The sequence below is a fragment of the Thunnus albacares genome, chromosome 17 (genome assembly GCF_914725855.1).
Source record: "Thunnus albacares chromosome 17, fThuAlb1.1, whole genome shotgun sequence".
Lineage (NCBI taxonomy): Eukaryota > Metazoa > Chordata > Actinopteri > Scombriformes > Scombridae > Thunnus > Thunnus albacares.
The window spans coordinates 21,636,347-21,664,200 of record NC_058122.1 but is presented as its reverse complement, the minus strand read 5'-3'; the positions used below and the strand labels follow the sequence as shown (position 1 = coordinate 21,664,200).

Genomic DNA, 27,854 nt, shown 5'->3' with positions numbered 1-27,854 from the left:
AAAGAGAAAGGGTAACGGAGGGGACAACAACATTTCTGTTCTATATAGACACACACCCAGGCAAACACACACACACACACACACAAAGACACACACCTCAGGAAAGGCTTACAGTCTCTGCATAGAGCAGAGAAGGTTTTTGCCTTTGTAACGAGTCCTGTAGCAGCACTTCTAATGCTCCAAATACACATGCACAGAAAAAGAGACAGCTACAGGCAGACGGAGAGTGTAAGGTGCATAAATGATAAAATCAAACACAATCTCCAAACAGGCGCTGATGAAAAGAAACGATGAAAAACAAAGATGGGAAAAGGGGTGAAAGGGAGATACATACAGTCAGAGCAGTGTTTCATTAATTTATCTCAAGTCGTGAGCACTGCAGAACTCAATCAGAATATCATCATTGGGATTTTCCAGCTGCTGATGAGCCGCAACAACAGTAGCTTTACAAAGGCAGACAAAGCAAGGGAGATGTCTGTATCCCTTGGATTTCCATGGTAATGAAATCCATATGGAGTGGCCTTGAACCATATCAACACAGAGACAGAGTCGTTGCATTGACAGCGATATCAATCAATAAGCGCTGTCAGGTGGGCAGGGAGGCAGTGTCTCCTAAACCCATACAGTGAGCTTACACTTGTTCCTGGGCCTGCTTTAACATGCAGCATGCAGGGCTATATTCAAACCAGACACCTGAAAGCCCCACAGGCTAGACGTGAAACATACACAGAAATGCGTTTTGTGTAAATGTCTTAATTAAATCCTGCCTGCTCACATATGTAGCCTCTTCTCTGCTACTGGCACACTGTTGAGCTGTGGGAGCTGCAGTTGTTGAATGCTGACACAATAATTACATCTACACATCTGTGCACACTTCTATACACAAACCTGTATACATGCATATACTGTACATAACCACTTACTGTATGTATATAAAGTAACTTATTATGTTAGACATTCAATATTTATTTCAGCACTCATTGCACCATTACACACCTTTGCACTACGTGTATCCTTGTTTAAGATCTACAGAAACTGTTTCACCTGTATATAGATATTGTATGTTGTCCATTTGTTGATTCTATATGTAAAGATCTAATTTTTCACCTGCTTGCTTGTATATAATGGTCATATGTTAATGTTACATATCTCTGTTCAGCTTCATTGTCTTTGTTTTGGCTGTATGTCCATATGTATCCCCTGATGATTGTTGTGTGTAAGTACATTAAGAGCCATTAAAAGCAGAGTCAAATTCCTTGTATGCATAAACATACTTTGCCAATAAAGCTGATTCAATGATCATCATTTTATCTTTATTAAAACGACAAAAGATTGCATTCCTACCAGCCACTACACCAGCATATACACTTTTACTCAATATGGATACAAAAGCCCAGACACATCATCAGAAAAACTGATGAACCAAATCGTTACTTGAGAAAACCCATTGACTTAGAGAAGCTAGCGGAACAGAGGCGAGAAGGGGTAGAAGTGGGCTCTCCATACACAAACAGATTAGATATGCATGTGAACACATAAGCCAGTGTACACAGTATACACACAGACACAAACACACAGTGGTAGCATCTGGAGGTACCAGAGTGTGCATCCCAGCTGTCTATCTGGCCCCCCCATTAATGGTGTGTGTGATGGCGAGCCATCAATAGTGCCCAGGGGGGATCATCCAGCACCTCTCCATCCTCATCAACACGTCAGCCTCACTGCCCAAATTAAACTGATTAGCTGCAATAATGACTGGGCATAAACTGAACACAGGAAGGAAAGAGGAAAGGGAGGAGGGGTTGCTGGGAAGTAAGAGCCATAGCAACCCAAAAAAACCCCACGTTGCCGTTTCTAGCCTCCTACTGTATGAGTGATGCATCTGTCAACGTGCAGTCATTTCATATTGCTCAGATTTAAAATGAAAGGCAAGTTAGGAGGTAAGAGGTTAGTTCAGGTCCCTCTTTTCAGACCATAGCCTCGCGCGTCATTGTGATTATGGCTTTGTCACAACAGCATTTAGCTGATGAGCAGAGCACACTTTTCATTGCTAGGGCAAAAGTGTCAGGTCCAATCAGCGGCCTTAAATTAAGCTTAGATGCAGCACACACACACACACACACACATGCACATCCTACTCCATCCCATATTCTCTCTCCATCGCTGACAGCCTGTCCTCTAATAGCACCTTTTTCTGTTCCTCACACAGCCATTACACCAAAATTATACCTTTGGCTTCCGGATCGATCACAGGGGCAAAACCTTCAATTCCATGCAAATCCGCCATCTCGCTCTTCGTATGCCTCCACTCTCTGATTCTCTGTATTTTTTTTTTTTTTTTTTTTGAGCTGTTGCTATTGTCAACATCAGTCCGTACATAATCATGTGGTGGCTTATGAGATGGCTTATGAAGGGTGCATTCAGTGCTTGTCAGTCTATGAAAAGAGATAAATTCATGCTTGCCGAGCCATCAGAGAGATGCAGCATTTTGTCGGGGACCTAAAACTACATCCAAATGTTCTCCATGGGTTTTCTGCTTTCGAGGGGATAAGAAATGCTTATAATGAACCGAGACATAGACTAAACAAGACAAAGATAGCAGAAAGAGGGAGAGAGCCCATTTGGGGTTTAGGAGAGATTGGACTGTGTTGCAGCATTTGTACGGGGAGACAGGTTAGTCTGTGAAGCATTTAATTAGCCACACTAATTTCAATTATAAAGTTCCACTGGAGTAGCTTACTTCAACCCTCTCAACCTTTCTTTTTGTCACATATCCAGCATTATGAAGATCAAGTTTATTTTAGAGCAGCACCAGTCCTCCAGTAGCTTAGCAATTTTTAAGACTGACATACCACAATCAATCGAATTCTCCTCATTAGGCTAACTTTAATGTAATAATATTACTGCATAGATGTATTTAATTCTTAACTTGCACTAAATCATGCAGTTAAAAACTACACATAAAAACTGCATTTATGAGAGAAAAAGCAGTCACTCTGTCCCATTAGCAGGCAAAAACAGACAACAGGGACCTGATGAGACAGGAAGCAGATGGAGAGGACAAAGAGCACACTGGGTGTAGGAGCGGGACAGAAGTGTCTGCATTATTATCAGCAAGTAATTAGTTTATTAACGAGGGGGGTGGGGGGTGGGGGGGGGATTTGGGGGGTTCTGCTTGCTCATGTCAGTGTAGATGGAGCTGTTATACACACAATATTGTAATATTGTCTCCTTCACATGTACTTAAATAACTCACTTCCCTCTGTAATCTGAGTTAATATTACTTCAGCCTTATTTCCTTGGGTCAACAGTGCTACATTTCATTTAAAGTTAATAATTTGTATTTTCCATTTGTGATTTGGCAAATTATACCTTTTATATAGATAAAAAACTAAGCTACTGGATCTTCATAAACACTGTTTCAACAGTGTATCAGAGGAAAAGCTACCATTTGTATTTTTCCAAAGAAAATACATTTTTCCTTTCTTTTTTTTTTCCACCTCACTTATCGCTATCAAAACTACATCAAATGTCTGGAAGCAGGAATGAACAGGCATGGGAGTTATGTACATTTGAGAATGGATTGAGGCATGTGTGTTAGCGCTGGGGGAAAGGGAGCGGGGGTGGCCGATAGGGAAAGTGCTATGTTTGGCATGCAGCTGAGGCCCCTAAGGGCTGTCGCTCCAGCCCTCTGCCTCATTGTATTGCCGTTACATAATGCTGCACTTATGTGAAAACCTAGTAACTCCAAATTTAGGAATTTCCATGTTTTTACTTCAATTGGATTGGAAGGATTACGATCTCATTGAGAAAATGCATCAACCCTTGGGCTTTTCAGGCCCTTTCATATTAATTCACTTATTTGAAATAAGCATACATGTGAGGCACAAAACGATGCTGATATCCTTAGGTCATCAAAACGTGACATTTTAGAAGTGTTAAGTTTTCACCTGACAGCAGCGCTAAGCTGAGCATCAGCCTCCGGTATCTGGCTGCTGACACTGCTGTGAGTGTGGCTGTGGCAGCGTGGTGTTTAACTGCTTAACTCTGCAGTCATCTCCTTTGAAGATGCTTCTAGCTGTGGGCTGGGGAACTTTGGAGCCAGGGGACAGCTCTGTGATTGAAGCCCCAGCGTTCAACCTACATCCCTGGATAATTGCACGGCACCACTATCTTGGCTTGTTGTGGTGGTGGTGGTGGTGGTGGTGGTGGTGGTGGTGAAAGGGGGGGGAGGGTGAGGCATATGCTTGCCTCTGTGTGACACCAGGGAGTAAAGCTGGGCATAGCAGGCTTAAATTGGCTTATCGGACTCAGGAAATTGGGTTGGCATGAGACAGTGAGCCAGCCTTCCTAGTCTTCTTTGAGTTTGTCATACACAAAACACACAACAACACAGACACTGCAAATGTCTTTACACCAGCTACTATAAAGTCTATAATATGACTAAATCTGTACGTTTTATGTTTGTTTCAGTAATGTGTTTGCTTGCTTAGGGCATTAGATTGTGCAACATAGACATACAAAATGAAATTGTCGGTATTCAATCTATGTGCTTCTATTTGAGGAACTCTTCAGCAGCGGCACTGCTGCGTTAGTAGAGAGGTGATGCAAATGAGGAACAATTAGTGCTGAATGTAAAAGAGACTGGAGAAGACAAGCCACAAAATTTCTTGATTTGAAGCCATTTCTCTTCTAATGATCTTATTATGGTCAATTTTATCCTCTCTCCTAAAAGGCTGGAGCTCTTACATCAAGCACCCCTTAAAAAAAAAAAAAAAAAAAAACACTGTACAGACAAAATGCTTCTTTAATTCCACCCTTTTCTCTGTTTTGCCATCCCTCCCCCTCTCACTCAACACTCTGTCAAATCTATTCATTTCTCTCATCCTCTCAAAGGATATTTATGCTCTCTGACCTCTTTCTCCTGCAGCCCTTTGTCTGTGTGGCTGGCTGATTGTTTTCACCTGCCCACTGACATGACTCGGTGCTGACTCACTGACGATGGCCCGTTCTATCGACAACAGCCACTGTTGATGTTGATGGAGATGCTGTAGGAGTAGATACACTACGCTCATTCTATTAGGCAGAAGGACACGACACATAATGTGTTTGAAGGGCTGCAGATGAGCGTACTTACTGTACATGATTCGTTTGGACCTGAAAGCAGACGAGTTGATAATATTCATTTGGATATTTGAGAAATTAATGTAGCTGTGTTATGTTTTTGTTTCTTTAATTACACAAATATGCCAGTAAGTGAGGTAATTTCATTTGTGTCTAATACAAATCTCGTCCTTAAATTGTCATTTTCATTACAATAGCAGAGAAATTTACTTTATCCTGCCTTGTTTCATTGTACTGCTGCTTTTTTATTTATTCTTTTTTTTTTAAGTGTCATGAAATGAAAGAATCTACATCGGAAAAAACTTTCTATTATGAATATAAAGTACCAGTCAAAAGTTTGGACACACGTTCTGTGAATGTGAATGAAGTGAATGGGAAGGTGTGTCCGAACTTTTGGTTCTGTATATATGAAATGATCACTTGTTATTTCATTTTTTATACGTCCAGTTGCATGGGCGCAGGATGTGCACCCCAACTGCAATGGCAATTAAAAATATATATTATTAAATGATTTTTTTATACTGGGATACTTTGGTTTTAGTGTAAGACTATGAGAATATTTTTATGTTTGATTTAGTTATTTTTGAAAATGTGTGTTAACCAATCAGATTTGTCTTCGCTGATTGCGATTGACGCATCCACAGAGGGACGTAATTTCTGTTACACACACAACACACATGTAGCTTGTGAATTTCAAAATGTTGAAAAAGAAAATTTTGGATTTTTTCTAAAACCCTACCAACTCAAAACTTTCAATGACGAGTGTTGATGATTCAGCTTCAGCCACTTCGGTGTCCGTCCCTGATAACCAGCGGCGACCCCGGTCCTGAAAATGACCTTCGTCCTATTCAGCCGGCTAACACGAGACCTTCAGCTAAACCTGCAGCCACAGTCACAGAACCAGCAGAAGATGGAGCTGCTAACACCACCGTCAGCACACTTATGGAGCCTTTCCAGCCAAAGGATTTGAACTTTCCATCAGGCTTTTCAAGATCATTCAACTCAGGTTGGTTTCAACAGTGGAAATGGCTTCATTATGTGAAAGAGATGGATAAAGCCTTGTGCTTCACATGTTGCTCTGCTTTAGCAAAGAAACTAATTAATGACGAGAAGAGCTGATGCCTAATTTGTGAAAGGAGGCTTTTCAAATTGTCTTCATGAGGTAAGATGCTATTTTTTAGTACTGCCACTGTGCAGTAGGTTTGTTTAATATTTAGCCTCTCTGGTTGTGATTTGTGACAGAATCTTGAAAAACAGCAGAGGGGTTTGCAGAGTAGGGCTGTATACTCATTGCTTTAAATCTTTAACCTGACTGTAACCTGGCTTAGCCCGTGTCGGTGGTTGCTGTATCTGTCACTTGCAATGAGACGGGTTGTTGTCTCTCTCTCTCTCCTTAATCTCACTCCTCTCCTCTGTTTACCAAGAAGTTTAAGTTGGCTGTTTTCTTTTCTATCTGCTCTTCGAAACATTTACCATTGCCTCTTAATTCAGCAGTAGTAAGAGTTAAAGTTATTAAACTGATGCATGTATTGTTAATGCAGTTTTTGATAACTGAGCTAAGATGATTTCTTTTGATTTGCACATTGCATAAGCCTATATTACTGGTATTCCAAGCCAGGTTTCACAATTTTCATGTCATTTGGTGTGCACTGTGCAATTATATAATCATTTTTCTTTCTGCCTTGTGTGAGGTTCTTTGGCTAAAATCATTAGAAAGAAATTATCCTGTCTGTTTAGTTCAAATACAGCATACAGTGTGACATTGTACTATACACTGTATAGCACCCCCGACTCAAAATGCGTTCCAGCGTCCCTGTCCAGTTGTGATCAACAGGTTGTGAAATGTAGAGAATGTAGAGGAAGGACAAGGATGTTGAAGATGAGGGCGCTGCTCATCCTATATTGTTGCATACCTGCCCGCTGTGCTTGTGTAAGCTTGGAGTAAACCACGTCAGCCGACTCTATCAGTGTTCTGCTGGTTTGGATCATCTAGAAGACAAAGAGGACACGGGGTTAGTCTGCGTTGCATCTCAGTGTCATATCAGGGTCTCCTGAAAAGCTTTCAGCAGAGCCATACATAGCAGACCTTCATGGTGTATTACGTCAATATGAATCAAAGAGAAATACCAAGAGGGAGACATTAAATAGCTGAGAGATGTCTCTCTTGGCACACTGTGCATTAACCCAAGACAAGCTAGCAGAGGCTACAACCTAAAAGACTCGATCCCCTCAATAGCCAGGGGTCCTCTTGAGGTATTCAGGCATGTAACTGAGCTCTGAGCTGCTATGTTTTCACAGACACTAACAAGTCACCCTTAACCCAATTAAGACAATATAGCTGTCATGTAAATGCCTTTATCTGTTTATTTTAATTGGGGTAAGATAATAATCAGAGAAGATTATTCCCAATTAATTGGACATGCAAACAGCATAGCTGAGATTTCTTTTCCCTTGCCTTGCCTTCTATTCTCTCCAAGTACAAAGAAAGCTAGATAAACTTGAAATTGTAAGCAATTTGGACTGGACCTGTCTTTCCACCTCTACTGTGGCCTGTCACCTAGTATCTGGATCAAAATCATGTGTGTATTGTTACCACAGGGCAACTACGGGTGCCAGAGATGCAACTTCCTATTTTCACCTCTTCTGTTACGTCTGACCACTGCTGTGTAGTCTGAGACCTAAACATCTTCCCACAGGCTGAGGAGGACCAGCTGGGCCATCCCTGAACTGTGGAAGAAGCTAATGAAGTTTCACACTCTTGTTAGCAGGGAGACAGGAAGTACACTCTTATACTGTGTGTGTACAGTGTGTATATGTGCATTCCCTTTCTTGTTTTGCTCTCCTTATGAGAAAAGTTTGGACAGTCCCTTCATTAAGGAGAACATGAAAAATCATAAATATGCAGAATCTTTTATGTCTAATGCATCAAGTGTTTCTTTATTTGCATTATCTGGTGAACCTACATATGCAAGAATGTCTTCACCAAACCACACAGAGAGTTGTATGTGTGGGTGAGAGTTATAGCAATAGCGAATGCAACATTTCTTGAAGCTGCACTATGTTCTGGTCTTGGCACCTCTGCCTAACCTGAGATGGATTTCTTGAGAGTGTGACTCTTTAATGTTAGGGAATAATTTAAATAATAAAGGGGACCTCACAAGTAGATTAAGACAAATGTATGTGTGCACATACCATGAAGAGTTCATTTGCAAAACTGAAAAACGCCATCCTTTAAAAAAATGAACTGACTGTCATGAGTTATTCTTAACCCTACATACGTTTTGTCACAAAACTGTTTTTGTCCAATGTCAATGCATTGCAAGGTCATGTTTTAATATTTAACGCCAGTGCTGTTTTTGAATAGAACCCAATAATTCCTTTCTGCAAATCAGTGCACAGTATTCAGGTAAGGTGACGCAATATGGCAGCGGCTACGTTCAGCCCGATCTGAGTAGTGCATGCATGAGCGAGTCCACCATCTTGGACAGCTAGGTACAGCAACACCACTTGGACAAACCACACACAGAACTGCAGGAAAACTGGTAGTAATAATATTAATGGCAATTTGTTAAGTTTAGTTATGATTATGATTACATTTGCTAATGATTATTTTGGACAGTGGTGCGTGGTTGCCTGTCACGGTTCTCCCTGTAAAACAGTTTCAAATGTTTGATGACTCATCCTGCACTCAGGGACGTTTATAAAAGTTCATCCAATCAAGTGTGACTTTGGGCACGTAGCTAGCCCCGCCAGTCATATGAAACGTCACTTCACAGTTTGTGGGTCATAGTATAAACAGAGCAATATGGAGAGAGATAGGAAGAGATGTGTGTTTAGATATCAGTGGTTTTCATTTCATCTCTCCCTCATCTTCCTCCTGATCTAACAACAGGTGAGGGAGGTGTGTGAGGAGCCAACAGTCCTCTGTAGCTCCGTTTCTCTCTGCAACTGCATATCAAACTTAACTCTGTAAGACCTGCCCACTTTTCAGCAGTCCAATCAAATGCGAAGGATTTGATTTAAATCCCTCTTGTAATTGTACACCACTCAAATATTCCATTTCACTGGGAATTACGTCACAGTACAGAAGCTAAAGACGCTCTAACTTCTGTTTCACTGGGCCTTTAAACACTGAAATACCAAAAACTGGAAAACACTTAAGTGTCAAACTCTGAATACTGTGAAATACCAAAGACTGAGATACCGAGTCACACTGAGTACTGATTTGAGACTAAATAGGGAAACATACTGAATACAGAGTTACACTGAGTTAAAACTGGACACTGTGACACACAGAATACTGTGAAAGACTGAATATTATGAAACATTCAATACTGTGACACAATAAATACTGAGAAACACTGAGTAACACTGAATACTTTAAAACACTGAGTAACACTGAATATTGAGTTAAAGTGAATATTGTGAAACACTGAGTAACACTGAATACTGTGAAACTGAATACTAAATTGTACACTAAACTGTAAAATAGTTGTTTTTACAGTTTAGTGTAGTTTCTAAAGAATTGGTTGTAGATTTTAAAAAAACTGGCAAACTTGAGGCTCAATGAGTCAGTTCTGAACCACCACTGTGGTAACTCTTTAACAAAAGGACAGCTGTGGTCTTTAATAGCATTCTGCAGGTTAAAACACTGGCACATTCATGCTCAGGGGTTTTGTACTCTGGCTGGGATTTTCCAAGGTATGATCTTATGTAATACAGCCCATAAATGGGCTGTTTTTGTTGCAATTTTCAGCATTTTATCTACTTGTTTTATGTTAGTGAATGTTAAATATAGCACTTAGAAGAAACGTAAATCCATTACATGGCATTGTTTGAAACATGAAATCTGTTTTTGTAAAAAAAAAAAAAAAGACTGCTGGAGTTATCTGCTTTTGCCCCTCCCAAACAAAAAAAAAAAACAAAAAACTTTAAATTTGAAAAAAAAGTAATTTTTCAGCAAAGTTTAAGTTTGTAAATTACTTGTATTTTGTTGAGCAATTTTTACTTAATTAAAACAACAACTGCAGTTTGACTGATATTACCTGGGGTGCACAATAAAAAAACATGATTTATTAAATGACTAAAAATGGAGATATCTGTTTTTGCAAATGAACTCTTCATATAAATGTACGTGCATGTGGGCATATGCGTTTGGCTGGCCTGCCTTCTGGAAAGAGTTCCAGCGTGCTGACGCTTTGTTCAGCTCATGGTTTTTAACATTGGCTGGCAACAGCCCACATGGGGGTGACTCAGGCTATGCAATGACTATTCTACAGTAAATGGCCCGGTGTTGGCAGTCATGCTCCCAAGAAGTCATATGCATTTACACACATGTACGTGCACACACACACACACACTGGGTCCTTTGTTCTTCAGTGCAGAGTGTGCCGACGGGCCAATCTTTGGGAAGCATATAGGCCTATTTAATCACTCAAAAGACCTCAACATCACCCTTGAAAAACTGCAAGCCACTGACATAATACAACACACAAAAGCATTTGTATGTGCTGGGACAGGCTGAGGACAGTGTCTAGAAATGTCATTACAGGGTACTGTAGGATAACTTAGTGAGAAGAAGAAATTTGTAGGTGACATTCATTTTTCTATGTCTTGGATTTTTTTGTCATGCACTTTTTCAACAGTCTCTGAAAAGCAAACCATTCTAATTATCCTAAATATTAAAGGAAAAAAAACTCCAATGAGGTAACATGGGTGACAAACATTTTTTGGCTTTAAAAGGATTGTACCGTGAGTACACAAAATCATCTCTAAAAGCTCTAAAATACCTTGTTTTTCTGCTTGTTCCCACAAAACTGTTTTGTGGACTGGAGCGTGAGAGTTGCTCTGACAGTGCCAAGCCTCCCGCTTGGTACCAAGCCTCATAAAAATCAAAGCAGATTCTATTTGGAGCTGGCGCTGCATCGCTCCTGATGTCAGTGCGCTCCTATAGGTGTCAGCAGCAGGAGCGTCACCGACCTAAGCAGAACGGACGCAAAAACCTTGTTCCTCCCTCATGACCCACTTTACAAGCTACCACCAAGCCTCAAAGGGAGGAGGAAGGGAGTAGAAACAGCAGGTGATAACTAATTACAGAGTCCTCCAGCCCCCTTTTGGCCGTTCCAATGTCAAGTGGTGAAAAATGCAGTGTTCTTGTAAGAGAGGAGGAGGGATGGAGAAGGACATGTTGAAATTATAAAACGAGTAGCTGCAACTTGACAATCTGACATAAAATAGGTGGTTGAGCCATGTTTAAAGGGCTTGTGAATCACTTCAACTTGTGTGAATGCTTGAATTAAATGCTAAGCAAACTAGTATTAAGGGAGGGAGCAAGTTAACCATTCTCTTTGTGTGTGTGTTTTTTTTTTTTCTTGTTCTTGTAAGTGCGGCACCTAAGATCTGCAGAGAGCAGGAAGTGCTTATCACAGCACCCCAGTGCAACCTCTGTTATACTTAAAAGCTTGAGTGCTTTGACATTTTATCTTCATCTAAAGTAGACATTAGATGTAACACACTATAATAAGAGTGTTATTGTCTCACATGAACACAGTATAAGATGCATTTAAGTGGGTATGTATGCATCTGTACTGCGGAGAGGAATTTCCGCTGAGCACATTTGTTGAAAATATTGTTACTGTTAATCATCATAATGTTCAATCTTTCACAAGAGCACTGAGGTACAGGTGTACTATGAATATTTCTGGTCGCCTGAAAGCATCATATGGCAGTAAATACATTTTTTTTCATGTGTGTGCAGGTTATTTACCATGTCATAGGCGTTGAGCACTTTGCGCAGCAGCTCAGGCACAGGACCCTGAGCTTCCATGGTGGGGTACGTCTCGCTCAGGTCCACTGTCACCCTCAGTGACCGCTCACTGTTCATAAGCCAAGTAGACACCGTCAGGATACACTGCTTCATGTTGGCCGCAGGAGTCAGGCCACAGAGCTCCTTGAAGGACACCATGGCATTCTGGGAAGAAAACAGATATTCTTATGGGTCTAATTTTTAACATATAAAGCATACATAAACATTCTGTGTGGCACATTTGTGTCTTGGTTTTATTAAATAGACACTGCTCAGTAAAGAATGGACACTATTTGTCATTTATCTCTACGTCAGAATGTTTTTACAGACACATGTCTCCAAGATACTGAACCCTTTCCTGTTCACTCTTTTTAATCAGTTGAAAGTGTCCAGTATAAATAAATACACATAAATAATCTGTGTGGCTTCTTTTTATCTTTGTGTGTCCTTGTGCTCTTAACCCAACCTTAACCTCTGCAGTATGTCTCTGTTTCGATGAAACCAACTAAAGCAACTCCAACTTCCGAAATAACCAACTAAGGCAAATTCCTATAGAGTTATTGTACTTGGCAAATGACTTGCTTGTGGTCCGGGTGGAATGGCAAATATTGCAACCAATTTTTGCAGATGACCTTGAGTAAGGAGATTTAATGAGTGGGATCATGATACTCCCCTCAGACCAAAAAGAAGATAAGAGAGCAGTGAGTGTTTGTCTTGGTGACAGTAAAATTATCGGTTTCCCATAACGTCAGTCTGCTCATTCAACAGCCCAGAGGCTCTGGAGCCAAACCTCTGACCACAGCCTGGAGGTGCTAAGCACATTTAGTCACTCATACCTCGCTTTCATAATTTCTCCTTCTCTTTTATCACTTTTTCTCTATTGCTTTCTCCACACATGTTTATCTTTCTGCTCTTGCTGCAAATATCCAGCTTAAAAGCGATCTAGTAAATACCAAAGCATTCTTATCCTTGTGTTTTGTAAACCTACATCAACCACTGATCATAAGGTACAAGAATGGTCTATTCTAGCTCAATGCTGTTAGATACTTCATGTCCTTTTTATTTAATTTAGTATTGATAGCAAATCTTGTTTTTCATCAGGAGCAGTTGTAGCTCACTTAGTAGTGCTGGTCAGCTACCAATCACAAGGTTGGTGATTCAAACCTTGAGCTCCTACTCATGTTGAAGTGTCCTTGAGCAAGACACAGAATCCAAATTACTCACAATGTATGTATTACTAAGGACGAAAACATCTGCAAAACGAATGTAACATAATGTCATCAAAAAAATCTGAGCAGAGAGAAATCTGCCAGCATTATGAGCTGATTAATTTGCAAAATTGTTCATATTTGAGTAGTAAGACTCAGCACCGAAACAAAACACAGAACATGGCTTTCAATTTACTGTCCACTCAGAGTTCTACATGGCCATCATTGCAGTCCTACATCAATCTGAAATTGGTAAATAATGTCATGTCATTTTTTCCCCTCTTATGATTTCTTCTAATTGCATCTGCTCCTGCCTTACTCACAAACTCTTCACAGACCCCTCCATCTAGCATGAACATTTGACACACCTCAAGTCTGGAGAATACTGTCATTTGTTGGCAGCATCATGTTCAACAGCAGCTTGGCAGCCTCTGGAAAGACACTAAATTCAATTTTCATCAGGAGTACACTGCCAGCCTCACTTTCTCTCTGCCAGCTAAGAGTTTCTGCATGTCTGGGTCTAAAGGCTCTGCAGTTCTTGAAACTAGGTAACTGTCTCTCAATGTTTCATTCTTCTGCCAGCATGGACATTTAAGCAACTAAACAGGGCCCACTGCTTTTCACAGGGAATCCCATCAGTTAGCTTGATTAAATGACAGCAAGAAAGGACGTGTGACAGAGTGAGTTGGGAGAAGAGGAAGGGACAGTGAAAGAGTGCGAAAGAGCAATCTGGACTGAGGCAAGAACAGGCAAGTCTGAAACTGCAAAGAGACAAGAAGAGTAGTGGGGCAATGATGTGAAGTATTGAGGAAACATAAGTCAGGTCAGAGAGTGTGAGAGAGAGAAATAAATGCAGGAAAAACAAGGGGCATAAAAGGAACAGGCAAAAAAAAAAAAAAAAAACGATTTAAAGGTACACTGCAGAATTTGTTAGTCAGTGTGTTTGTAAACACACAACATTCAAAGCTGGCCCCTCCTCCCTCCTGAGAGAGATAGATAGCAGCGGTGGTCGGACAAGCTAGAGAGAGAATGAGGAGAGCGAGTGGCGCTGGCAAGAACAAAGCAATGAATTAGATAAATAAAACCTTATTTTCAGATTGTTTCATGGCAGTCACGTTCTAATGTACAAATAAACATGTCCACAACTTTATTTATTTATTTTTAATGATCTTTTTGTTGTTTTGGGCAATGTAAAAACAACGGGATGACAATGTGGGGAGTATGGACATTACAATCAACTATGCCCTTTATGAACCCCAAACTACTTACCATCCCACCCTTCCTTGTACATAATTATAATACATAAATAATAAAAGAGAGAAATTAAGGATAGGTAAAAGTATACAAATAGAGAATGCAAAGAATTTATATCACTGTATGATGATGTATCTCATCCTAATCAAACTGTTGCATGTGCAATGCCCTATAAGCTATCAGCCAATGCCTTATCCCAAACTGACATTTGGAGTCTATCATAATAAGCTGAGAAAGGAGACTATACTTTGCGATACTTCTTCACAGGGCCTCTTAAATAGTATTTTATCTTTTCTAGTTCGATGTGAATCATCACGTCTTACACCCATCCGCTATGTGTGGGAGGGAATGTGTGTTTGCATTTGAAGAGAATTAACCTTCTTGCCAATAGGGTTGTAAATGCAATAACGTAGTTATTACTCAGGGCAGTCTCATCCGGTCACGCACCAAATATTGCCATGGCATTGCCAGATTTTGTGTGGATGTAGAGCTTTGACCTGTCCACTGTAGCCTCTCTGGTCTGCGTGTGTGTAGCTCAACCCCACCCTCAGTCAAGCAGGCAGAGACAGAGAGCAGAGCGGAGCAGAGGAGAGAGACGGAGACAGCGATGTAACCTGGTTGCTACGCTATGAGTCCGACCTCACACCATGCACGCTGTCATTGGCTGGAGGCTACACACCCACTGCCTAAAGGTTGACACCCAGAAGCGTCCTGAACAAAGCAAAATAATAAGAAAATACAGACAGAGAGCACCGTCTGTGCAGATAAATACTCCGACACACACTTCTAGTGAGTCATAAGTGATGGTTAAGAAGGATTACCTTTGTATGAGTCTATAACTTGTTTTTTTAGGAAAATTCTGCATAGTTTGCCTTTAAAGAGAACAAGCCAGTGTTGTTATTAGGAAGCAGTCCACACACTCAGCACTCCACAGTGTGGGAACCAGCTGTCTCCCTGGGCTAGACCTCCAGGCCTGCAGAAAAATCCACCCCACCACCCCCTACCCTAGAGGATGTGCTGTCACTGCGGGGCCCGACCTTCCTGTAGACAGAGAGGGTGGCCAGGGGACACAGTCGGCATCTGTATGCTCAGCCTCAGCCGTAGTTAACACCTCTTGGGCCATTGAGCACAGCCACTGAACACAATGGTGGAAGCGGGACAGCTTTGGGGTTCTGGATTAAAATCCGGTGTGTGATTATGTGTGTGTGTGTGTGACTGCATGTGTTTCTGTCCCAGTGTAGCCTCAGCTGAAGTTATTAGCATTCATTATGCTTTGTATAATTCCAAGCATGTGTGCATGGGACCACATGCATAAATGTTTTTCGATAATTGTTGTGCAATAAAAGCCATACTGTTTCCCAGCCATGGTGTTACAAAACCCAATGAGAAGCTTGTGTTTTTAATTAGCCCCCTCCCCCACTTAACTCCCCTTCCAACATTCCCCAAATGAGAGCTTCGTGTCCGGTTACAACACTGCTTTTGTTTCTGTTTGCCCCTCTCTCTCTCTGTCTTTCTGTCTCTATCTGTGTATCTCCCTCTTCCTCTCTCTGGGCAACAGTATTGACTAGTGGTAAATCTTAAAGAGCCTATGAGGGCACACACACTTTTTAGCAAATTAAATAATAAAAACAAAAACCCCCAAGCTGGCAGCTCCATCAGTTATAAAGTTCATGGGCCTTCATTCAAGTCTCCTGCAGAATAATTGATTTGCTGCCTAGATCTACATATGAAACATGGCAATCCAACTGCCTACTGGTCAATGCTCACGTATCACCTCAGTCTTTTTAATAGTCCGATGCACTTGTCCGTCTGTTATTATTCAAAGCAGACCACCTGGAAGCTTTGCCGTTTGAGGATGAAAGGAGTCTTAAAAGAGCTTGGTGAGGTGAAATGATTCTTTTGATGGCGATCATCTGACGTGTGTGTGCTCTGTTTTCAGGCTATAGTTGTATGCCATGATATCAGAAAACTTTCATGAGTGTGGGTACAAAAGATTTCTCTTTCTCACGTTAACGTCTAATTTTGGCTTCAAGTCAAGAGTGGCGAAGCTTCCAGAGCTGCCCTGGTTGTTGTCTTGTGGGTTTTTGGCCACAAGCCCTGTTGCTGCCCTGCAGCTCCCTCCAGATCCAAGGCGCCAGGCTCCACACAGATGGCCTCTACAAAGCTTTCACAACTGTCTTTTTTTTTTTTTTTTACATTTAAAAGGCAAAGGCCTCATTTCCAAAACACCTTTATATATCCTATTTAAAGCCTTCCTCTCAACTCCACCTCTTTCATTTATTTCATCAACTTTTATCTTTTCATTTCAAAAAGATACATTTACATTTCCCATGGAAAATTTGGCGCAAAAGTTGTTTGATCTGGTTAAAAAAACACAGATTTACATACGATTATCTATCAACCTATCGCCATTTTTCATGTAAGCCTATAAATTATATTCTTAAGAGATGAGAGATGATTCAAAGCTACAAAACAGATTGGAGTGTCAGCTGTGACACATGGCATGCTTGTGATTATTTCCATACTTGGAGTTACTTGATTGGAGTTTCACCATGGTTAGGACGTGTTTCATTAGTCTATCAGACTTACAAGGCTTACTTCACAGTGAGCCATATTTCAAGTCTTTTCATGAGATGTTCATGCTGACTCACACCTGAGCAAACATTAGGACCTAATCATGACAAACTATTAAGGTGGCCATCATTCGAACAAGTAACACTGACTATGCCAGAAACAATCTGTTGTCTAGTGGGGAAACACTTTTTTTGTCAGGATTCTTCATTCTTTAGTTGCTTGTATTCACACTTTTATTTCCGATGATTTTCCTGAAATTACCTTCCTCTTATCCCATTCAAGCTGTAATTTACTGATGTTACTACCTCTAAAATTACAGGTTCAATTTCACCTCCCAAACACAAACATATTTTGCTCTGTATTGGGGTCCTTTTGAGGGAAATGATGTCCACTTTTAGAATGTGCCTTTTTCCACAACCGAAGAATGCATGACAGCATGCCACAAGATCTCTAATCACATCTCTCCTTATTTAGTTTGGTTTGCTCTTTTGTTTGCTGTGTCATTAAACTGAGGTTACGGCTTACTGCAGTCAAATGGACATGACGGGACGTTGGTATTTATGACCTGGATATGCAAAGAGGAGTGTGTTACATTAGCTTCTGGAAGAACACACATGAGTCTGTCTAACTTTATGTCTTCCTTTACAAAGCATCAACATTACAATTGATTTTGTTAAGCCTGCATTCTTCCATCATCTGCTACTCATGCACAAAAGGAACCAGTTTACTGGAGAAATCAGGTTAAGGCAGGATATCAAAGACAGTTATTAGATTGTCAACTACCTTCCACATTTTTCAAGTACCACAAGTATATTTGGCTGCCAGGTTTTTCCTTTTTTATTTTCTTTTTGACAATTAGACAAGGAAAATGTCACTATCACTATTTTAGTCCTTGATTTTTATTTATTTGATTTTTGTTTTTGTTTTTACATGTATAACCAATTATTTATTTTGCCTTTATGGGGGGCTTGTTTTAAGTGTGTTATCAAATAAGTGAGTAAGCTAAGCTTGTTTGCTTATTTGATTTTCAAAGCGCTTTTACATACATTTTAAGAAGACAACAGCCTATATGTACAGTATATATGTTTTTTACTGCTTAACAAAATTCTATTAACACAATCTTTCACAAGGTAGACAGAGCACTGACAGCTGATGGTGCTGTCAACAGTTCAAGCAAGATTATTTTTATTTTGAAAGCTGTCAGAGAAGACAAGAGGCTGCCAGCCTAAAATGACAACTAAACAACACTACACAGGACATATAAAAGGCTCACAGGCTCATGTGTGAAGAAAATGAGAGATAAACTTTGTATTACTTCCTTCTTCAGTCATCAAAACAAAATGATAAACTGCACTGAAAGGCTTCTGCACAGCCAAATATACACCGTGGTTACTAATCGTCATTTTTTAAGAAGGAGTTTTCAAGTAGTGCTCTAAGTGCCTAGCAACACAGACCTTTCCCCTGGGCTGTAATTGTCCCTCATTAATGATTACACTATTTATAAAACTCATAATTGTACAACAATGTCACTTTATTACTGTTCTCTTCTACAACATTAATAGAGTACAATTAGCAACAAGCCTCTATCCACAGCAGCAACTGAAATGAGTCCAGTCACAAACACTTACATCAATTTGGACCCACTGAAGCAATTAATAGTTATGCAGACTTCTCTGCCTTGTCATATCTTAAGCCATTTTCATACATGAGATATATCACATTGCTGGCTACAATCTGCCTAGATCAAGTGCTTAGTCTAAACTAGAAATATTGCCTTGCGGTTGTATGCCTCCGCCAACTAATCAGGTTGCAGTTTACATCCATGTCTGTCCAGACTCATATATTTGTAGTGAGGACTGGGAAGGAATTTAAGAAAAGGTATTAAGTTTGACCTTTGACCACCAAATTCTTATCAGTTCATCCTTGAGTCCAAGTGGATGTTTGTGCCAGATGTAACAAAATTCCCTCTAGGCATTCCTGAGACATCACGTTCACAAGAATGGGATGGACATGAGGTCGCAGTGACCTTGACTTTTGACCTCTGACCACCAAAATCTAATCAGTTCAATCTTGAGTCCAAGTGGACATTTGTGCCAAATTTGAGCTTCAGCTGCTGTTACTGTGGTCTGTGACAGCCGTCCAAATTGTTGATGAATGAGGCTTCAGTGTCTGTAAATAGTGTATTCTAGCCGATTTCAGGACAATCCAAAGAAGGGAACTCTTACTTACTTCATCTGTGTATTATCAGCTAACCCGATCGTAGTAGATAGTAATAATAGTTTGGTTACCACTGTGCTAGGCAGGACAAGATTCACTCAAGAGAGTACACTGACACTGACAGTGATCTATGATGTTGTTTACTTGCTCTGCAAGATCAGCATCATAATTTGTCCACCAGACTGTAAAAATACAAAAATGTAGGGGTAGTTTAACAGAACTGGCCAGTCAACCAAACACAAAGCCCATCATCACAAAGCAATTTAAGGTAATCAAAAGGCAAGAGGCTCAAACAAAACTCCCGCTTAACATAACCTCCGCCACCACTTGTGATAATTTTGTGATTACATTTCATAAGTACATAATTCCTTACCTGCACATTTTCTCTGAGATCTGTGGCCTCCCTGAGGGGCTGGGTGGAAGCTCTGAAGAGCTCATCCACTACTTTGATCCCTGTAGTCTTGGTGTTGGTGTACTCTCGGGCCTTCCTTCCCTTCCTGACAGATAGACCCCTCTTATGTGCCTTTCCTCCTCCCCGCCTGTTTGTGATGGCTACATGGACAAACAGGGTGGTGTTGGGTAGGAACTCTCCTGTCAGTGATTGCAGTGGGACATGTCTATAGCCTGGCTGTAGGCACTCAAATGGGATGGTGTACTGGCCAATAAACTCGTCTCCAATGTAGTCATCATCCAGCACCACAAAGCGCAGAACCGCAAGTTCAGGTAAGTTGATCTGGAATTCGAAACTCTCATCAAAAATAGGGTTGTCACCGTTCTGGGACACAGTCTTGGTTCTTTGCTCAGCACAGTCAGCTGGGATGCCGTGAATCTCCACATATATGTAGGGCTCCACCACGTCACCCTTAGCAGCGGAGCCGCGAGGCTTGGGCAGATTCTGCCCGCTGATGACCTTGATGTGGAGGAGCTGAGCAGACACCCCTGGCAGGGAGTCCCGAGCGTTGGCACTGAAGTAGGACACCTCCTCCCTCATGATGGCTGGCCGCAACACATACCCACAATTGCCATTCTGCCTGAACCAGCCTAGGTTGAGGTCCATCATCAAGCCTGGTGTCTGATAGTTCATGGCCACAATCTGGCAGCCACACTTCCAGAAATCCTGGGGGTTCATGTTACTGGCATCAATCCTCATTGGTGTGGGATACACCCTGGAGAGAAAGCGCTTATTATAACAGACAAATTCTTCTGGGAACTCATTGGCAAACCTGTTTGCATCTACCTCATTGAAGGAACAAATCTCCCAGAATTTTTGGTCCCTTTTAGAGATCTCAAAGTCCCTGAACTGTACTGACTTGCAGAGAGATACAAGATCAGATAGCTCCCTGCACAGTCTGAGTCTTTTGAAGCCCAAGCCATTTAGCTGGTCCTTCTCATCAGCTCCTACTCTTCGGGACATTTCCAGACCCTCTTCCTCTTCCGTCACATCACCCTCAGAATCAGTGCAACTGGGCGGTAGCCTCTTGCCCTTGAGGAGGATTTTACCTTTGAGTTTCTCAGGAGAGGGTAGGTAGTTTTCCTCTTTGTTGGGGGGTTCAATGTACAGCTTGTCCCCAAGAATCTTTTTCATGTGCTGGGCCATGACCCTCTGCTGGGGGATGCAGCAGTGGGTCACCAAGCAGAGAATGAGGGGATACTCGGAGCTCTCAAAAGCATATTGGTTTATAATGTCCAGGACCTTAGATAATGCTAGCTGTGAGGCCACAGAACTACCTACATACACCACTGGTTCATTATCAGGGCCATCCCAAACAATGACCTCAATGCTGCGACAACCCATCCTTAGTGCTCGGATGTAGCTGCTGATATCTGACGAACCCCAGAAATGGTCATCCAGAAGGGAGGCATTATGTGAGGAGTTGATGTAGTAGTGGGACAGGGGCTGGGTCATATCCTGGCACACACGTTTGTGCTGGGGGTCAAAGATGTGGCACTCCGAGGAGAGGAGGTAGTGTGTGAAGCCATCAATGGAGAGGTAGCTCCTCTCCCTGCCTTCGGCTGATGGCTCAAATTTCTGAACAATATCCCTGCACATGTCCTCTGTCACACCTTCCACACCCTGCTCCACCTCTACAAATAACATCAGATCTTTACTGTCCAGATACTCCTTGTTACTGGAGAACTGCACCAGTAGGAAGAAGATCTCTGGCCGTGTGCAGAGCTCACAGTAGGCCTCCACAAAGGTGTCCATGTTAATTGCCTCTCCGTATTGGTCTTTAGCTTTCTGGAGTTCCTTGAACTTCAGTTCTATCCTAGACTCTTTCATTCCAGGGTTGAGCCCCTTGATTATCTGTGTGGCCCTGAACAGGTCTATGTGGCCTTCTTTTTCCATATCTGCTAGCTCAAACACTGACCCAATCCAAGATGTTCGTAGACTTGGTTGACTGGGATCCACCATGTCCACGGTGTGCCGACCATAAGACACCAGGTACCTCAGGCCCATCACCCAGGTGCTGACAACATCTGCTGTACTAGCTACCAAATCTAATGACTCATAGTTATCTCCATAGATGATTGAGAAGGCGCATTCATCAGGGAACTGATCTGAGAGACCATTGCTGCGAAGAACTGGAGTTTTCTTTCCCAAACGGACCTCCTTAATGCTCTTGATCTCTAGTTTGGCCTTCTCTGAATCCTTTTTGGATGGCTCCCAACGGAGCCAGTGCATGTCTGGATCCAGAAGGAAGTAGCGGTTGTACATGCGTGAGTTAGAGCGCACCTTCTTCATCTCACAACCCTCCATCATAAAGGCCATGCAAGCAGCTGTGCTGTTGATCTTGCGGTCACTTGGCATTGAGCTGAAGGAAACCGTCTTCTTCCTCACCTGCTTCTGTTTGGAACCATCCTGTGAACACAATGGGGTACAGAAAATAATTTTTGGTTACACTTTATATCTGAATTCAGGAAACACCTGTGAATACCACAGTGTGATGATAATGTATAGAACAGGAGAAAGGAGACAAAAGTCTTAGTTTACTTCCTCATGACAGAGCAACTTTAAACCTACACACATTGACCCCTGAAAGAAAAACCCTAAATCTAAACATGAGTTTACTGCTGAGCTGCTGGTTGCACAAATATGACTACATCAATGTATCAATGTACTGCAATGAAACACCCAGTTATCAACTGCTAGGAGTCTTTATTTTTCTTTCTCCCAAACAAGAGTCAACATGCTAGGGCCTATATTTATGGAGATGGGACACAGTGGTGGATGGGCACCGTGCAGGAACTTCTTTCACATGAGTCTTTTAAATATATATAAATATATATATAAATATATATTTACAACTGGCCAATAGCCTGAGAGATAATTGCACACTTGTTTAAAATACACATCTCTTTGTCTAAGTCTTCTTCTATTATTGTAAATTGCATAACTTCAAGTGAGGGCAGAGTAACTTCTGGGGTTTTCACTTGAAACAAAACGTAATATACAGTAATGCAGGACACATGAGGTCTGTTTCTTTTTAAAACTGGGCTGCTTGCGGTAATTATAGGTTACAAAACTGGGATACAATTTCGGCTTGGCTCAAGTCTCAATGGTTTTTCATCTCCCAAATAAGTTAAGGGTTTTAAAATCAGTTTCACATTACCTTAGGACTGCAAATTAGATTTGCTGGTTGAATATTCATTCTGTGGACAACCTCTCATAAATAAATTTCTGCCAGCCAATTCAAAATACATTGAAAAGTTTGTTGATGCTTTAAGTGGACTGCCTCTCTACAACAACCAAGGCAAAAGCCAAACTTGTGAAAGTAGTAAAACAGATGCTCCACACACCACCTGCCATGACACGGCTGAACTTTTGCAGCTAGCTGTAGACAGCAGACAGACAGTGCTGCCCTATCTCCACACAGGGCTGTGGTAAGCTAGATAGCCTGAATGCAGATGGCCTGGTTTAGGGCTCAGAAAATGGGCTTGTTGAATAATGCATACCACAGAGAACAGTACATTAAAGTCAAACCGAAACCAATCCACAAATTACTATTACATATCAAAGATTCTAGACACAAAGCCTGTGAGACTGTCATTGTTGAAACTCGGACAGAAGACAAAGTCTGTTTTAAAAGAATTTTCTGAAAACATCTATTACCATGGTGACATGTCAGTAGAGATGTGTGTTTACTTGCAACACCCTTAATGTGAAATGAATGTAACCAAAGCCACCTAATCTCAGTCTTCTTCTCATGTCTGTTGGTCTTTTTTAATTCAAAGTAAGCTAGAAAGGGCAGAGGGCCACAGGGCTACAGAGGATTAAGTATGCCTTCCCCCCAAGACAATGACTGCCTTTACAGGTCTGATGGATCTCCCCAGAACATGGTTCAACGCTAGTCACATAGAAACACCTCAGGGCCATCTATCTTCCACCTGATGGTCAGAGGCAGATGACGTCCGGCACATCATCCCGATAAATGAGCACCACTTGACGCAAAGCCGAAGAAATGACATGATCATCACTCTCTGGTTTTGCCCTTGTTTGATGACCTCTATCTCTTTTCCCTACACATGAGCACTCAATATCATTATTTCCAAATGTATAATTCTTCAGATATGGAAAAAAAGTTAATCATATTGATTAGAAAGACAGTTCATACTTTAATGTAGATGAAAACACCTTTTGTAAATTCTATAGTGCCTTCACTGGCCTCACACCAGATGGTGTGTTGTGGCCTAGTGATGTTGGTACCACCCAGGTCAAAAGTGTTGTTCACTATGGGTTAAAACAGATTTAGTCAAACATTTATATTCTCCCCTTCAAAAACACTTGCATGCAATTGATGTGAGAGCTGTTGCCAAGACCCACAGGAACATGGTAAGTAATGTACCCTTGCCAAGACTGTGAAGATGAGGAGAGTGCTGTTGGTTCAGCTGGAGGGTAATACAATTCCAACTCTTTCACAGAAGTAGCTTAGGTGAGTGAAATGAACTTGTCAACCACTTCACATAAGAGGCAGGACATTAATGCTGACCCTATCTTTGTCTCTCTTTGTCATCCTCATCCCTGATTCCTCCAAAAGATCATCTGCCCCCCCACCCATCATAGTGCTTGTAGTGGGAGATTAATATCGAGGCCATAATCAACAGATCACATTTCAACCCGAATGATGTGCTCTTTAATCTCACTAACCCACTCCTTTTGCCTCCTGTGACAGAAAAATGCAGTTAAAAACTCTGGCCTATTTTTAAAACAGACCAAAAAGACAGCTGGTCTTTTGCACTTTCTGGGGCTGTTTGCAAAATCAACCAGATGGACATCTACATTGACTGGGGTATTGGGGGTATGTGAAGAAAACTCTGTGAGACAGAAAGCAGACTGAGCGAGTGGCAGGAGGCGGAAATCTGTTCAGGTCTGATTGTTTACATCCCTTCTTTAGGGAAGTGCTGTAGCCACAGAGGGTCAAAGGGTGTGAGGGGTAATCTTGTGTCTTATTAGCATTTTGTTACAATTAGCCAGACAGTCAGGCAAGACAACATGCTGTTACCCTCAGCTCCAGCCTCTCAATCAAAACCAAATGGTCAAAATATGTGTGTTCCAGGAATCATTTCACATATTATTGAAACAAAATTCCATTTATTGAATGCTAAATCATAAACACAGTGACCTAAAGAATTAACTTGCCTGGTCAACAATATTTGTGTTGCAGACACATGCATACAATTAATTGCTATGTGTTTTCATACATGCAGCCGTCTTTTTCCCCTCGGTCGACCAAACTTCTGTTGCACTCTCTTACCATTTTTTCAACACCTCCAGAAGTCTCTCTTAGTAGAGATGTCAGTATCCCTGTTTATGTGTGTGTGCTTGAGTGTTTCTCACTTGACTGCCTGTTGCTGCTGTTGCTGCTGTTGCTGCTGTTGCTGCGGTGATGTGAGAGTATTTTGGTAATCCTCTACACCTCCCCCATCCCCTTTCCTGTGGTGATACTGGCTGCTTCGGGCTGGGTCAAACACTCCCTGATGGAAGGTTGAAGCTGCTGGGGATGGACAGGCTGCGAGACGGGTCCCCAGCATCCTCTGAAGGGCAGCGGTATGTCACACTCGCTCTCCCTGCCATCACTATTGTCACACTCTGATGCTGGGTGCCGTAAGCAGTATGAGCTTTCGGGTTGCCTGTTAGACTGCAGTACCCTACTGAGTGGGCATGCCAAAACAATAACCCCTTCAAATGGTAGTGTAGGGCGCAATGGAAAAACAGAGTATTTTTATAGACTTCCTATCCTTATATAATTTAATAATCAATACATTCCCGATTATATGGTATACTATCTTTAAATGCATATGCATCTGGTTGGCTTTCCTGTACGCCACTAGTCTGTTGTACATCCTGGAATGCAGCACTGTCAGAAAAATGAATGTCTGCTTAATCTCTATAGAGTGTGTCTGTTTGTGTGAGTGTGTGGGTGCAACACAAGCACCCCAACAAAAAACCTCAAGGGCCTCTCCTACTATCTGTTCTCTTGTAATGTCAGAAAGCACAAGCAAACCTAAAAAGTCCTCTGGCTCTGAATGCTTACAACTTGAATGTTCTGATACACATGGAAAAATGCAACATTGTACTGGAGTTCATCAGGTGATGGCTAAAAAGGGTAAATCTTAAATGATCAGAGTGCTGAGCAACTCAACCTGCTTTTGAACACATGGAAGATGAATCTTTCCCCTACAGGTCTTCCTGTGGGACTCTGGACATACCGCTTCTTTCACTACCATGGCCCACTTTTCTCCACATCCCACAAAACCTCAAACCATCCCACCTCCTCGTCATGGCTGTGCTGGCTGCCTGCCATTCGCTACTCTTTTCTCCTCTCATATCTCAACTCTGTCTGCAGAAAGAAGTCAAGCACGGCTCAGTTCCTCTCACCCACAGAGCAACTGTGTCATTTGTGTATGTGCAATGTGAATCAGTGAATAAGGCAACAGGGGAGCGTGCGTAATGGGGAGTGAAGACAGAACAGAGCAGAGCAGGGCCCTCTTGATGATGTGCTCTCCACGACATGAGTCACAGTATGTGCGTTGTGTTTGCCTGCATGTGTGCTGGAGGATCATAGGATCAATGTCTACACACATACAGAATGCCCTGACAGACAACTAGTCACAGCTAAGCCACATTAGACATCAAATGCACACATGACAAAGGTTGAGAAATCAAGCACACATAGATACCACAAAGACACATGCTTACTGTGTCTTTTGATGGTAAAATCACTACTCACTATTTCAATCTCATTGATATTAGAGTCAAGGCAAAAATATGTCCTTCTCTAATTATCAGATTCATCATTTTCATCAAAGCAGCTGTTGTCCTCGCAATTTTTGAGCAGGCTGAATTATTTATACATTCTTTGTTTTTATCCACCTAAACAATGACAGTAATATGACGCATCATCGCGATTTGTTTCCCTGACTGTCCCCAAATAAGGTAGGCCAAGATTTTCACCAGCTTTTAATGGAACAAAAGAAACAAAAATGCAACCAAACAGGGAATCTATTACTTCACAAACTAAACAAGTAAAAGTCAAGGTCATCTGATATTTATGTATATTATCTTTTTTTGGGGGCAAGCCAAACACAGTTCCCTGCTGAGGCAAAAGATGTGAAGAATCAAAGAGCTCTGGCTTTTGCCTTGAAGGATTTCACAGTTCAGTGAGCCCCAGTCTATTTGGATGAGGTAGGTGGGAGGTCATCATCAGAACACCCCCCCCCCCCTTCCTCTCCTCTCCCCCACAAGTCTGGGCTGCCCACCACTACCCCAAGGCACCACAGTGCCTCCTCCTTCCCACATCCGAGACGGTTACACAAACTGACATCTGAATCCTGCCACACAGAGCTTAAGGCAGCCATCATTCAGCCTCTAACAGACTCTACTCCCTAAAACTGTGTGGAAAGAGGCATCCATTGGGAGAGAGGGAGGGAGAAAGAGAGAGCGAAAGAGAGGTAAAGCGGATCTATGCGAAGATTGTGTATTTGCAAAGGAGATAAAGAAGGAAAGATTGACAGAGATTGAGAAAGAGAGCAAGTTTAATGAGCTTAATGTTAACTTAATCTGTTTAGATGTTTTGGCAATTCTGTGCAACCTCAATGCCAATAAAGCAAATCAAATCAAATTGAAAAACTAAATTCTCATAGGGGGAGAAAGAGAGAGAAAGAGATGGATAGAGAGATGTCAGTAACATTTGCCTTGGCAACATGGCATTGTTATCTGTCATGCCAATAAAGCATCTCTGTATTGAATACAGATTTTGGAAATAGGAGAGGTGAGAGAGGGATGCAGAGAGAAAAGAAGACAAAAGAGAGACAAGATGGAAAAGAGAGTCAGAGGGAGAGAGAAGCCGGGCCTGTCACCGTTTGTCACAGTAATCTCTCATGTGGGCGACTGCTTGAATTCTCGCAGCGGTAGTCTCAGCCGCACATTGTGCAACTCATCGCACCATCTTAGAGTTTGCAGAGCACGAACATAATGTGTGAATAGGCGAGAAAATCAAAGGTCGGAGAGGGAATTTGAGATGCGTGAATTGAGTGTGTGCAGACATGCTCGCGTTTGTCCCATGCACAAATGGATTTACATTTTCATCCAGGTGGTCTCCTACAACATGACGCTCCCTGTACCTCAAATGTAAAACCCTGAGTCTGCTGTTAAGACTCCTTCCGTGCTCAGA

At 41.7% G+C, this 27,854-nt stretch overlaps 1 protein-coding gene across 2 annotated transcripts in view; it reads right to left on the bottom strand.

Annotated features, from left to right (window-relative positions):
* Window positions 1-27,854, bottom strand: part of plcl5 (phospholipase C like 5) — a 66,603-nt gene that overhangs the window by 8,521 nt on the left and 30,228 nt on the right. The window contains exons 2-5 of one of the 2 annotated variants that reach the window (XM_044330998.1): window positions 19,556-22,042; window positions 11,891-12,094; window positions 7,038-7,113; window positions 3,282-5,048 (exon numbers count right to left, since the gene is read on the bottom strand). In XM_044330998.1, coding sequence (XP_044186933.1) covers window positions 4,993-5,048; window positions 7,038-7,113; window positions 11,891-12,094; window positions 19,556-22,042 — 2,823 coding nt within the window. In that variant the 3' untranslated portion in view covers window positions 3,282-4,992. Of the gene's footprint in view, window positions 1-3,281; window positions 5,049-7,037; window positions 7,114-11,890; window positions 12,095-19,555; window positions 22,043-27,854 lie in introns of those variants that run through there. The other variant, XM_044330997.1, reaches the window with a different exon arrangement.